The sequence below is a fragment of the Hemiscyllium ocellatum genome, chromosome 16, assembly GCF_020745735.1.
Source record: "Hemiscyllium ocellatum isolate sHemOce1 chromosome 16, sHemOce1.pat.X.cur, whole genome shotgun sequence".
NCBI classification, from domain to species: domain Eukaryota; kingdom Metazoa; phylum Chordata; class Chondrichthyes; order Orectolobiformes; family Hemiscylliidae; genus Hemiscyllium; species Hemiscyllium ocellatum.
The window spans coordinates 87,510,246-87,525,217 of NC_083416.1; the positions used below are offsets into that span (position 1 = coordinate 87,510,246).

General features: G+C 41.1%; 1 protein-coding gene across 2 annotated transcripts in view; it reads left to right on the forward strand.

The window, feature by feature from the left end:
* Window positions 1–14,972, forward strand: part of arap3 (ArfGAP with RhoGAP domain, ankyrin repeat and PH domain 3) — a 344,677-nt gene that overhangs the window by 130,167 nt on the left and 199,538 nt on the right. For both annotated transcript variants that reach the window (XM_060837460.1, XM_060837459.1), the window contains exon 2: window positions 756–1,797. In XM_060837460.1, the coding sequence (XP_060693443.1) occupies window positions 833–1,797 (965 nt within the window). In that variant the 5' untranslated portion in view covers window positions 756–832. The remainder of the gene's footprint in view (window positions 1–755; window positions 1,798–14,972) is intronic.

Sequence of the window (14,972 nt, forward strand, 5' to 3'; positions counted from 1 at the left end):
GGTGACCAACCTGAGTTTGGCTCCCACGGTCCCTATCAACACTGTTTTTCACTGTTACAGTTACAGAGCTGTACTTGAAAGCTTGTTTAGCATATCCAAAAGCCAACACAAGAATGTAATGTCATGGTTATTGACTGTTGTCTATTTGCATGAAATTTTAGCCACTGAAAATTCTTGAAGGCTGGGAGACAATGAAGTACAGATGAAAACAGTATTCCAGCTTGGCAGACTGCAACAGAGAGGCGATGTAATCTTCAACAGCTGGGATGTAACACCATTGACAGTACAAAAAGAAAACTACATTTTAGAGATCTATACATATGATAACGTTCTGTTAGTTTTCTGGATTACTTGCAACACCTGTATGCTAACCTCCTGTAATTCATGCACTAGGACACCCAGATCTTTCTGTATGTTAGAGAAATGCAACATCTCACCATTTAGATAATATTTCGTAGTATCCCTCCTCTATCTCAAAATTAGACCTGTGAACTTCCTTCTCAGGTTGACCATGCCTCTTCTGATTGATCCTCCCACAATCTGATCCCATCTTCAACAGCCCCCAGTAATCCCATATTTTTTGACACAACTTGTTACTGAGCATAAGGTCAGTAACAATTCTGCTTTTGACTCAATATAAGTAAAGGCAATTCACTTTAATTTGACAAATGTATTTATTTCATAATTTCAAGAATATTGAAATATTAGAAGGAGTGAGAGCTTATATAAATAGAATTGCTTGATTTCTTTTTCAGATGTTGGTGTTTGGTTATGCTGATGGATCTGGTTCACCCTCCGTTAAATAAGAGCAGGCTGAAGACACAGAATTACTATGGCATCACTCAGTGAAGAGGAGGGTGACATTGGAGACTGGCTGGCCACCATTCACTTGGAGAAATACAGAGAAAATTTCATCCAGAATGGGTTTTACACACCCAAGGACTCTATCCATTTTAACAATGAATCTCTTCTTCAGATTGGTATCAAAGCCACTGGGCATCGGAAACGCATCTTAAAACTTGTGCAACAGCGAAGTCTGACCCCTACAGATGAGTTTTTGACCTCCACCTCTGACGAGCTGGATGGTGATAGAGATCGAATGTTGGAGAGATCAAGAGCTGATGGCGATGGGAAAGATAATTTAAATGTCATTGATGCTGAGCCAGAGGAACCAGTGATAAAGCCTATTCCCAAGCCTCGGACATTGTTCAATAAAAATTCTTCAACACCCAAGCATCAAGCAACAACAGGATCAGCATCGGGACAAAATTCTAATCTGGTTCTGCCACCGGAAGTATTTACTCCTGCTGAAATAGCTGGAGACAAACCTGATTTGACAAAGAGGCAATACTCATCAAGTGATGAAAATACAGTTTGGACTCCATCAGAGGAACTGGTTCCCAAGACAGAGGAGAATATTCCCCCAGTTCCACCACGAAGTAATCGGGGGAAACCTCCTGCCTGTTTTATGCCAAATACAGCAACCTCCTTTGATTCCGACCAGTCTGGGACTCAGTCTATACCTCCTATGCCCAAGCCTGCTGAAAACCTGAAGGACATGCAGTTTCTTTCGAGTTTTTCTTCACACTCTCTACCCTTGATGTCTTCAGCGGACACAACATTTGCAGGAGAAATGGTTTCTAATGAACTTTACACAGAAGTGGCAACCTTATCTGAGAGGAACCGGAGTCAATCCTTTTCTGCTTCAACAGGGAATTCATTAAGCAGGAGGCCAGTCCCAGAATTACCGTCCATGTTGACCAGACCAGATATAACAACACTTCCACCAAGGAAAAGGTAAGTCAGAGGAGACATCATTTTTATAATTAATAAAAATCACAGAATTGTAATAATGCAAAAGGAGGCTGTTCAAAGTAAAGCTGGACTGTTTCTTCAAATGGAAGATTTGATCTGATATATGCACAGACTCTCAATATTTATTTGTCAGTTATTTTTTATTTCTAAAGGAAACATTCTCAAGGAATAGTATGGCAGTAATGCAGAAAAGGCATTTTCACACACACATTCCCCGATACTCTCCTAGATTAACTACATCACAGTTAATACAAAATGGCATAAAATAAAGTGTCACAGTTGCTGAAAATCTAACAATCTAAATCATTTTGATGGTCTTAGTTCAAGCTTGATAAAAGGTCATCAGCCTGAATAATTAACTTTGTCTCTCTCTTCCAATACTACTTGACCTGCCAACACTTTCCAGCACTTTCTATTTTTATTATCAGTATAAACTATTTTAGTCTGTACTGCATTTTCATCTTGCTTTTTAAGTCTGTAAGACAAGAAAAATGCAGCTGGACTGAAGAATAGAGCAATTTTCTATTCTAACAAAAACAGAATTTGCTGGAAAATCTCAGGTCTCACAGCATCTGTGGAGATAGAGTCATAGAAATGTACAGCACGGAAACAGACCTTCGGTCCAACCCATCCATGCCGACCAGATATCCCACCCCAATATAGTCCCACCTGCCAGCACCCGGCCCATATGCCTCCAAACCCTTCCTATTCATGTACCCATCCAGATTCCTTTAAATGTTGCAGTTGTACTAGCCTCCACCACTTCTGCTGGCATCTCATTTCATACACGCACCTCCCACTGCGTGAAAAAATTGCCTTTTAATTCTCTTTTATATCTTTTCCCTCTCACCCTAAACTTAGGCCCCCTAGATCTGGACTCCCCCATCCCATGGAAAATACTTGACTATTTAGCCTATCCATGCTCCTCATGATTTTATAAACCTCTATGAGGTCATCCCTCAGCCTCCGACGCTCCAGGGAAGACAGCCCAGCCGATTCAACCTCACCCTGGAGCTCAAATCCTCCAACCCTGGCAACATCTTTAAAAATCTTTTTTGAACCCTTTCAAGTTTCACAACATTTTTCCTATAGGAAGGAGATGAGAATTGCATGCAATATTCTGAAAGTGGCCTAACCAATGTCTTGTACAGCCACAACATGACCTCCTAACCCTGTACTCAATATTCTGACCAATAAAGGAAAGCATACCAAACGCCTTCTTCACTATCCTATCTACCTGCGACTCTACTTTCAAGAAGCTGTGAACCTGCACTCCAAGGTCTCTTTGTTCAGCAACACTCCCTAGGACCTTACCATTAAGTGTATAAGTCCTGCTAAGATTTGCTTTCCCAAAATGCAGCACCTCGCATTTATCTAAATTAAACTCCATCTGCCACTTCTCAGTCCATTGGCTCATCTGATCAAGTTCCCATTGTAATCTGAGGTAACCTTCTTTGCTGTCCATTACACTCCAATTTTGGTGTCATCTGCCAACTTACTAACTATACCTCTTAAGCTCACATCCAAATCATTTATATAAATGACGAAAAGTAGTCGACCTAGACCTATCCTTGTGGCACTCCACTGGTCACAGGCCTCCAGTCTGAAAAACAATCCTCCACCACCACCCTCTGTCTTCTACCTTTGAGCGAGTTCTGTATCCAAATGGCTAGTTCTCCCTGTATTCCATGAGATCTAACCTTGCTCCCATGGGGAACCTTGTTGAACACCTTACTAAAGTCCATATAGATCATGTCCACCGCTCTTTCCTCTTTGTTACTTCTTCAAAAAACTCAATCAAGTTTGTGAGACATGATTTCTCACACACAAAGCCATGTTGACTGTCCTTGCCTTTCCAAATATATGTACATCCTTTCCCTCAGCATTCCCTCTAACAATTTGCCCACAACTAACGTCAGGCTCGCCGTTCTATAGTTTCCTGGCTTGTCCTTACCACCTTACTTAAATAGTGGAACCATGTTAGCCAACCTCCAGTCTTCTGGCACCTCACCTGTGACTATCGATGGTAAAGCAGAATCAATGTTTCAGTTTGGCGGCCAGGTTCAATTCCAACTTTGTTTATTTCAATGGAGTACCTTAACGCTTCATTATCTCCCACACCTGTCAACCACAACGAAACAGGGAATTATCTGTTTCGAGTTTGTAGATTTATGCTATGGAAGATAAGAAAGTTGGGCTTATTTGCCTTGGAGCAGAGAAGACAAACAGGTGACCTAATTGAGTTGTTCAAAATCATGAACAATTTTGACAAGGTAAAGAAGGACTTGAAAGCTGGGTAAGCAAGTTTGCGGATGACACAAAAGTCGGTGGAGTTGTGGATAGTGAGGAAGGAAGTGGTAGGTTACAGCGGGATATAGATAAGTTGCAGAGCTGGGCGGAAATGTGGCAAATGGAATTCAATGTAGCTAAGTGCGAAGTCGTTCACTTTGGTAGGAGTAACAAGATGATGGATTACTGGGCTAATGGTAGGCTACTTGGTAGTGTGGATGAGCAGAGGGATCTTGGTGTCTATGTACACAGATCTCTGAAAGTTGCCACCCAGGTAAATAGTGCTGTGAGGAAGGCATATGGTGTACTGGGCTTTATTGGCAGAGGAATTAAGTTCCGGAGTCCTGAGGTCATGTTGCAATTGTATAAGACTCTGGTGAGGCCTCATCTGGAGTATTGTGTGCAGTTTTGGTCGCCATACTATAGGAAGGATGTGGAAGCTTTAGAACGAGTGCAGAGGAGGTTTACCAGGATGTTGCCTGGAATGGTAGGAAAATCTTATGAGGAAAGGCTGAGGCACTTGGGGCTGTTCTCATTGGAGAAGAGAAGGTTTAGGGGAGATCTGATAGAAGTGTATAAGATGATTAGGGGTTTAGATAGGGTAGATACTAAGAACCTTTTACCGCTAATGGAGTCAGGTGTTACTAGGGGACATAGCTTTAAATTAAGGGGTGGTAGGTATAGGACAGATGTTAGGGGTAGATTCTTCACACAGCGGGTTGTGAGTTCATGGAATGCCCTGCCTGTATCAGTGGTGAACTCTCCTTCTTTATGGTCATTTAAGCGGGCATTGGATAGGCATTTGGAAGTTATTGGGCTAGTATAGGTTAGGTAGGATTCGGTCGGCGCAACATCGAGGGCCGAAGGGCCTGTACTGCGCTGTATCCTTCTATGTTCTATGTTCTATGTAGAAGAATACAGACACAATGTGTTAAATGGCTCCTCTGTCTACTAAAATCCCATCATTTTATTCTATATGTTTACAGCATCACATCATAGCATTTTTTTGACAATTAAACTGAAATCCTTTTTGATTCCTCAAGCCTTATAATGTTACTGCAATCTTTCATGGAGTTTAATTTAGATAAATGCGAGATGCTGCATTTTGGGAAAGCAAATCTTTACACCTGAATTATGTTTCAAAAATGAAACAGTTACTTATGGTTTCTGTCAGCTCGGTAATTCTGTACTCACTAATTATTTACCTTGAAGTCAGTGACGTTGTGTTGTTGGCAATCCTCCTAATCTTATTTGGTGCAAATGTTGCTCATGCTTCAATCTGAGAGGACAGTTGTGTTGTTCTCATTCAGAGAAGTAGCAAATGTAGTTCGACTTATAACTAGAAATAAAGATTCAATAACTATGTCAGTCTTGTCTGCATTGATGCCAAATGAAAGGAAACATCATCCAGTTTAGAGCAAAATAGTACTGAACATGAAACACAGAACAGGACAGTAGAGGACCAGGCCCTTTGGCCCACCATGTCTGTGCCGACCAAGATGCTATCTCATCTGCCTGCACATGGTCCATATCCCTTTATTCTCTGCCTGTTCATTTCAAAATGCCTCTTAAATGCTGCTATTGCACCTGCTTCTACCACCTCCTCTGGCAGCACATTCCAGGCACTTACATCCCTCTGTGTAAAAACTTAATGTGCACATCTCCTTTAAATATTTCCCCTCTCACCTTAAACCTATGCTCCTGGTGTTTGATATTTGATAGACTCTGACTATCTGCTGTATCTATGCCTCTCATTATTTTATACACTTCTATAAGGTCATCCCTCAGTGTCAATGCTGTAGCAAAAATGAATTTGTCCAATTTTTCCTTATAGTTAATACTTTCTAATCCAGGAAACATTCTGTTAAACCTCTTGCGCACTCTCACAGAAGTGTTTACATCCTCTCTATAGTGTGGCAAATGGTACTCTACACAATATTCCAATGTGGCCTAATTAAATTTTAATACAACTGCAACATGACTTGCCAACTCAATGGCTCAACCAATGAAGGCAAACCTACCATATGCCTTCTTTACTACCTTATCGACATACGTTGTCACTTTCAGTGAGTTTGGGATTTAGAACCCAATATACCTCTGCCTATAAATACTGTATACTTTCCTCTTGCATTTGACCTCCCAAAAAACATCTCCTTACACTTGTCTTGGTTGAACTCCATCTGTCATTTCTCTGCCCAACTTTCCAGACAATTTTCCTTGCTATCCACAATTCCACCAATTTTCATGTCATCTGCAAACTTACTAACTAGACAACTTCCATTTTAATCCAAATCATTTCCATATATTGCAAACAATGGAGGTCCTAGCACTAATCCTAATGGAACACCACGGTCACAGACTTCCAGTCAGCAAAAAAACACTTTCACAGCTACCTTCTTCTTTTATGACTGAGCCAATTTTATATTCACTTACCAACTCATCATGTATTCCATGTGATTTAATCTTCTGTGTAAAGTGCATACAGACAATATCCACTGCCCTACTCTCATCACTACCTCAAAATCTCAAACAAATTGATGAGACAGGACCTCCCCCTCACAAAGCCATGCTGGCTATCTCTAATAAGTCCATTCCTTTCCAAATGTGAGTAACTCATGTCCTTAGGAATCTTCTCCAATAATTTTTTGGGATCTCCCACTGATGTAAGGCTCGCTGACCAATGGAACATTAGCTATTCTCCAGTGTTCTGTGACCTTGCCTGTGGCTAAGAAAGATACAAAGGTCTTTGTCAAGACCCCAGCAATCTCCTCCTTTGCTTTCCCAATATTCTGGGATAGATTGTATCAGGATCTGGAGACTTAGCTACCTTAATGTTTTTCAAGATACCCAACACCTCCTCCATCTTAATATTGACATAGCCTAAAATATCAACATACCTCTCCCTGATCTTACCATCATCCATGTCCTTCTCCTTGGTGAACACCTGTACAAAGTGCTCATTAAGGACTTCACCCACTTACTCTGTATATACACCATGTTTATATTCCCTCTTTGAGTGGACCTACCCTTTCCCTAGCTACCCTCTTGTTCTGAAACAAAATACAAAATGATTTGGCAATGCTCCTTAATCCTAGTTAGGATTCCTGAAGAAGGGCTCTTGCCCGAAACATCGATTCTCCTGCTCCTTGGATGCTGCCTGTCCTGCTGCGCTTTTCCAACAACACATTTTCAGTCCTTAATCCTAGTTGCCAAGGTCACTTATTGGCATGTTGTATACCTCCTAATCTTTGTTTAAGTTCTTTCCTGCTTTCTTTATATTCCTCAAGGATATTTCTTGATTTCAGCTAACCTTTCATATGCATCCTTTCACTTTTGACTAAACTTTCAACATCCTGTGCCATCCAGGGTTCCTACATGTTGCCATCCTTATCCTTCATCATCGCAAGAAGATGCTGGTCCTATTGGAGATGACACGAAATCCAGCTGAATCATAAAAGACTCAGCAAAGGGTTACCTCTTTAGGGACACAAAAACCGAGTGATCTTAAGACCCCAGTAGTGTTCTGGGGAGTTGTGTTTGGATCCTGCCATGTCAGACAATGGAATTTGAATTTTAGATAATGGCCATGAAACAATTTTCATTTAAAAAATCTGATTCACTCATGCCCTTTGGGTAAGAAATCTCCCATCCTTACCTGGATTGACCTTCATATGACAGCAATGTGGTTGGCTCTTAACTGCCCTCTGAAATCACAGCAGAACTTATTCAGTTCTATCAAACTGTTTAAGAACCTCAAAATAAGCATTTAACCACCAGATATTGATCTGGGCACTAGCAATGACAACAACAACCTTGCAAAACCCTCCTTACTAACTCGTTCCAAAATTGGGAGAGCTGCCTCAGAGACTAGTTGAACATCAGCCTTATTAATTAATTATTTTTTCTCGCAGTTCCTGGTGTCTGCGTCTCTACACTACAATAGCAGGCACTCACATGTCAAGCTGTCAGAGGAGAGAACTCAATAAGCTGGAGACTGACAGCTTTATGCATTAGGTCATATACCATGATGTGGTGATGACATCATGAGCATGTTCCTCAAAGTTTGATCACACATCTCTTGTGAGACCTGGCACAACAATTCCTGGGCATGTCCTGTCCTATGGGCTAACTTACTTAATTCTGGCACTGCTTTCTCAGCCATGACTAGTGAAGACTTGCCAAATGCTCCTTTTTTATTTTCCTCATTCTTAAAGATGGTTTCAGCTACCCGAACACTTGCTTATCGTATCACTGTCACCTCTGTTCATGGACTTTGTTTAGCCATTGCTGTGCTCATTATATTCAATGGAAAAATATCCTGACTATCACTCATTCAGAAAACCAATCACATTCCAGTTGGACTTTGTATAATTGAACTAGGCTTTACTCTTCACCCATCCGATTTAAGAACATTTCAACTTTCATTAAACTCTCTGGAGGGAAAAATGCAGCAAGAGAGTTTGACTAGCTCTGTATCCCTTCGAATACTTATGGATTTGGAGGATTTAAGTGAAGAAGATATGATCTTTTCTTTCTACCTGAGGGAAGTCCAAAACTAGAGGGCACAGGTTTAAGATGAGAGTGAAAAGGTTTAAAAGGAACCGAAAGAGAATGCAATGCATGTATTGAATGAGATGCCAGAGGAAGTGGTGAAGACTGGATTTAAAAGGCATCTGGGTGCCTACATAAATCGGAAGGGTTTAGAGGGTTATGGGTCTGTATCAGTGCTGTACATCTCTGTGACTCTACTTCTATTGTACTCAGCCGTGGCTACCTCCAGTGTCTACATTTGGATAAAATTAAGGTCTGATGCATGGCCTTTTCCTTCTGTGTTTTTTTTTCAAGCATTATTCATATAAATGACAAGAATCCTCATGGATTTCCTTCTTAACTTCCCACATTCTGAATAAGTGTTTCCCATCTTGTTCAATGGAAAGGTCTTGGCTTCTAATTTTTACCGTCATCATCATTCCTTTCTGATCTGAGGAGGAGATGTTTGGGCATTCCTAGCTATCCATTCCTTGCCTCCCTTTCACTCTCTCACTTTCTATCCCTTTCAAATTTATGAGTGTGTTGGAAAAAAGGGATTAGTTTTATGGATTAGTTATGATTGTTAGTCATTATTGCTGCCTGTCTTCCAGTTGCAACTGTTTGTTCCTCAACATGAGTGCTTATCACAGCAGGTAGCAAGTTTTCAAATCCTTCTCAGAGAAGAATTTCTCTCGTCCATACACAATTTAAACTTCTAATAATCTTATCCCCCTGTCACAATTAATTTGCTTAACCCATTTCAATTTAAGAGAGTTTTGCCCAACTGTTTCTGTTAACTCCAAAATCTTTGCCCTTTTTCTTTCGGGTACAAACACATCTGCAACTAACAGCATGAGAAACATCCTCTGACAATGAAGCATAGATGTCCTGTGATTTATCTGTCAACTTATCCTCTGTGAAGAATGTTACTATTGTGTCTGCTTCTACCACCTCCCCTGGCAGTGCATTCCAGGCACTCACCACCCTTTATGTGCAAAACATGCCTTGCACATCTGTTTTAAATTCCGCCCCTCCTCCACCCTGCACTTTGAACCTATTTTCTCTAGTAATTGACCTCTCCACTCTGGGAAAAATCCTTATACTTTCCACTCTATCCATGCCATTCAAAATCTTATAAACTTGTATCAGATGGCCTCTCAATCTTCTGAGTTCCAGTGATAACAAACACAGTCTATCCAACTTTTCTGGGAGAAAGTGAGGTCTGCAGATGCTGGAGATCAGAGCTGAAAAAATGTTGCTGGAAAAGCGCAGCAGGTCAGGCAGCATCCAAGGAACAGGAAATTTGACGTTTCGGGCATAAGCCCTTCATCAAAGGACTTATGCCTGAAACGTCGAATTTCCTGTTCCTTGGATGCTGCCTGACCTGCTGCGCTTTTCCAGCAACACATTTTCAGCGTATCCAATTTTTCTTCATAACTAAAATCCCCATGTACCTGGTAACATTCTGGTAAACTTTTTCTATACCGTCTCCAAAGCATCCACAAATTTCTGATAGTATGATGACCAGGACTGTATGCAATATTGTAAGCATAGCCTAACTAAAGTTCTATAAAACTGCAGCATAACTTTTCTGTCCTTATACTCAATCCCACTTCCAATGAAGGCAAGTATGCCATGTCTTTTTTGCTACTTTATCTACTTGGGCTGCGACCTTCAGTGATTTGTGGACCTGCACACCAAGATCCCACTGCACATCAACACTCTTAAGGATTCTGCCGTTCACTGTATAATTTCCAATTGTACTTAACCTTCCAAAATGCATCTCCTCGCATTTGTCTGGATTAAACCCCCACTGCCATTTTTCTGCCATGCCTCCTACTGACCTATTTCCTGCTGTATATTCTGACAATCTTCCTCACTATCCACAACTCCACCAATCTTTGTATCATCTGCAAACTTACTAATTGGACCAACTACATTTCCTCCAAATCATTTACGTAGATCATGAACAGCAGAGGCTCCAACACTGATCCCTGTGGAACACCACTAGTCAGAACATTCCATTATAAAAGTTATCCTTCCACCACTACCCTCTGTCTCCTATGACTAAGCCAGTTCTGTATCCATCTTACCAGCTGACCCTGACATCAAGTGACTTCACCTTTTGTACCAGTCTGCAATGAGGGGCCTTGTCAAAGGCTTTACTAAAGTCCATGTGGAGGACATCAACCACTTTTTCCACATTGGTCGTCTTCATCACCACCTTAAAAAATTCAATCAAGTTAGTGAGGCAAGACCTCTCCTGCAAAAAACCATGCTGTTGATCATTGATAAGTTCATTTGTTTCTAAATGCATAGAGAACTTGTCCCTGAGAAACTTTTCCAATAATTTCCTGATGCAAAACTGGCAGGAGGCTGTCCATCATGAAGTTGTACATGAGCCATGTGTATTAGAGTTACATGAGAATTCCCAGAAGTATGCTGCAATTAATAGCCATAAAGATTTGTACCAATACTCGAGACTGCCATTTTGGATATCGTCAGCTGGTACTATTTTTCAGCGGATGATGGACAGCATTTTACAAAGTCTATCCCAGGTTGCCATTTATCTAGGTAATGTGCTAATAACAGGGAAAACGAATAAGAAGAACTTAGAGTACTTGGACATAGTGCTTAGATGTTTCTCCAAGATGGCTATATACTTTAAAAGGGAAAAATATGTGTTTCAGGCACTCCAAGTGACTTACTTGGGCTACAGAGTCAACAATTCTAGGTTACACTCATTGGAAGATAAAAAGAAGGCAATCAAAGGTGCCTTGGCTCCCACATCTGTACCAGAACTTAGGTTTTCTCTTGGACTGGTGAATTATAATGGAAAGTTCATACATAACCTGGTCTCCATCCTAGCACCATTACATCTGCTATTGAAAAAGGAAATGGTCTCATAGCCAAGACATAGTCTTTAGGGAAGTGAAAAAGCAGCTATCATCATCGGAGGTGTTGGCCCAATACAATCCCAAGTGTGATGTGGTGTTGACATGTGATGCCTCCCTGTATGATCTCAGGGTCATAATGGTTCACAGGTGGCCTAATGGACAGGGACACCCAATAGTGTATGTTTCACAGAATTTGACTGATGCAGAGTGTAAGTACAGCCTGATAGAGAGTGAAGCAGTCATGTTTGGTGTGATAAAGTTTTACCAATCTCTTTACTGATGTAAGTTTGTCATAGTAAAGAACCACAAACCCCTGCTCGGGCCACTCAAAGAGGACAAGACTGTGCTGCCCATAGCTTCAGGTCAAATTCAACAGTGGGCCCTCATTCCAACTGATTACAATTGCAAGTTGGAACACTGGGAGGCCAAGTAGCAAATGCACATGCCTTGCGCTACCTCCCACTGGTAGATACATCACTAGTGGTGCCGCCACTAGAAGAATCTGTTTTAGTTTTACATTTTCTGGGCTCCCTTCCAATCACCAAAAGATCCAATCCTAGCCTAACTAAACAGCTAGTGGCGATGGATGAAGCAAAAGGGCCATCACACCCTGAGCTGAAATCTTTCTCAATCCAGCAAGATCAGATCACTATATAAAACAGCTTTTTATTATGGGGAGCGAGAATGATTGTCCCGAGCAAAGGTTGCCACTAAATACTGGCTGAACTCCACCAGGGTCACTCCAGCCCAAGCAACATCCTGGTGAACCTCCATCGCAATTCCTCCTGTCTAATTCTTTCCATGGTGCGGTGATCAGAACTGCAAACAGTATTTCAGCTGTGGTCTTACTAATGTTCTACACAGCTCCATCATAACCTCCTTGCTCTCATATCTAATACCATGACTCATAAAAGGTAAGTATCCAATATGCCTTGTTAACCTCTTAACCGCCTGTCGGGTTGCCTTCAAGGATCTATAGTCTGTTGGCTAGCACTTTAATGATGTCTGCCTTCCCTGTTCCACCTCGAATTTACAGACCAGCTGGTAGCATCCTGGCTTTCTACTTTTATTTCAGATACTCAGGGACAGCTCTGCCCCCTGCAGGAAATATTTTGCAATTTCCAGCCACTGAATGCAGAGCAGAACTTGTTTTCCTTTACCTTCTTCCCTTACGAATAACTCACCCAAATCCTCATTGTCTCTGTTTAAAGTAATCCTAACAAGATCCACCACTTGTTTGTTAAGACCCATTTGGGAAAATATGCTGGTTCTCAATTCCCACAATTCTGGGGAAAAGCTTCAAACCTCACAAATTTGAACCTGTGACCCTCATTGAACCCATTGAGCCTCAGTTTTGTCATCATATCTTGTGAGTTTGAGTCAAATTGTTCCCTGGATGAGTTTCAATTATACAAAATTGGAGAAGACTGTTTCAGATTTCCTTTCACTAATTTTGCTGAGTTATATCTAAGCTTTCCCAGGAAATTCTAAAACTTTCAGGAGGATTGTATTTGGGATACTTTTACATTATAACTCACAATGTATTGTGAGATGGACAACTATCATGTTTATTGAAAATGTTTTTAATTTAATCTATAATACTGCAATAATAAAATAATTAATTATCTGAACTGCATGTGGAGATTTACTCATACAGTTGTATTTTGCTGGAGCGTGGATCTTGTAAATAGAAATCTTCAAATTAAAGAGTAATATAGAACACAGAACAGCATAGCACAGGACCAAAACCTTCATTAACCATGTCTCTGCTAACCATGATCCCATTGTAATTGGGGACAAAGTTTTTACACAGAGAGTGGTAGGTGCCTGAAACACGCTGCTAAGGTTAGTGGTGGGGAGATACGATAGGGCATTTAATGAATTTTAGATAAGCATGTGAACAAGTAAGGAGTGGAGGGATGTGGGCCATGAGCAGGCAGAAGGGATTATTTAATTTGGTGTCATGTTCGGCACAACATTGTGGGCTGAAGGGCCTGTTCCTGTGCTGTACAGTTCTACATTCTGAACTAATCTGATTTGCCTGCACATGGTCCATATCCCTTTGTTCACTACCTGTTCATGTGTCTGTCTAAATGTCTCTTAAATGTTGTGATAATATCTGCTTCTGTCACCTCACCAGGTGATGCTTTGCAGGTACCTACCACCATCTGCATAAAAGAAACTTACCTTGCACATCTCTTTTAAACTTTCCCCCTCTCACCTTAAAACTGTGCCCCTCCAGTATCTCACATTTCCAACCAGGGAAAAATACTCTGACAATCCACCCTATCCATGTCTTTGATAATTTAGTATACTTCTGTCAGATTGTCTCTCAGCCTTCGATGGTTTAGGGAAAACAATCCCAAGTTTATCCAACCTCCCCTCACAGCTAATACACTCCAGTCCAAGCAACATCCTCGTAACCTCTTTAGCACCTTCTTGAAAGCCTCTACATCTTTCTTATAGTGTGGCAACGAGAACTGCACACAATGCAAACTAAATTGGCCTAACTAAAGTTATACACAGCTACAGCATGAATTGCTAACTTTTATACTCAGTACCCCGACCGATAAAGGCAAGCATGTTGAATGCTTTCTTTCTCTCATCATACACTTGTGTTGCCACTTTGAGGGAGGTATAGGTTTGCATCCCAAGATCTCTCTGTGCATCAGTGTTCCTAACAGTCATGCCATTTAATGTTTATTTTCCTCTTGCATTTAACCTCTCAAAATGTATCATCTCATAATTAATCATAGAATCCCTATGTTGTAGATAAAGGCCATCCAACCCATCAAGTCTACACCGACTCACTGAAGAGCACCCCATCCTATCCCCCCATAACCCCACATTTACCACAGTCAACCACCCAGCCTGCACATTCCTGAACTTTACAGGGCAATTTAACAAAGTCAATCCACCCTAACCTGTACAGCTTTGGACTGTGGGAGGAAGCCAGAACACCCGGGGGAAACACATGCAGACACGAGGTGAGCATACAAACTCTGCACAGTCACACAAGGTAGAATGAAATCTAGGTCTCTGGCATTGTGAGGCAGCAGTGTTAACCACTGAGCCACTGTGTCCCCAATCTGGATTAAACACCTTCTGCCATTTCTCTGCCAAATTTTCCAACTGATCTATATCTTGCTATATGTCTTGTCAACCTTCATCACTATCCACAACTCCACCAATTTTTGTGTCATCTAAAAACTTACAAATTGAACCATCAACATTTCAATCCAAACATTCATATCTATTACAAACAACAGAGGTCCCAGCACTGATCTTTGTGGAAGTCCATAGATCACAGACCTCCAGTCAGACAAAAACACCTCCACAACTGCCCTCTGTCTCCTATGACCTAATCAATTTTGTATCTAATTTAACAACACACCTTGGTTTACATGTGACTTAATCTAATGCCTTACCTTCGTCAATCAT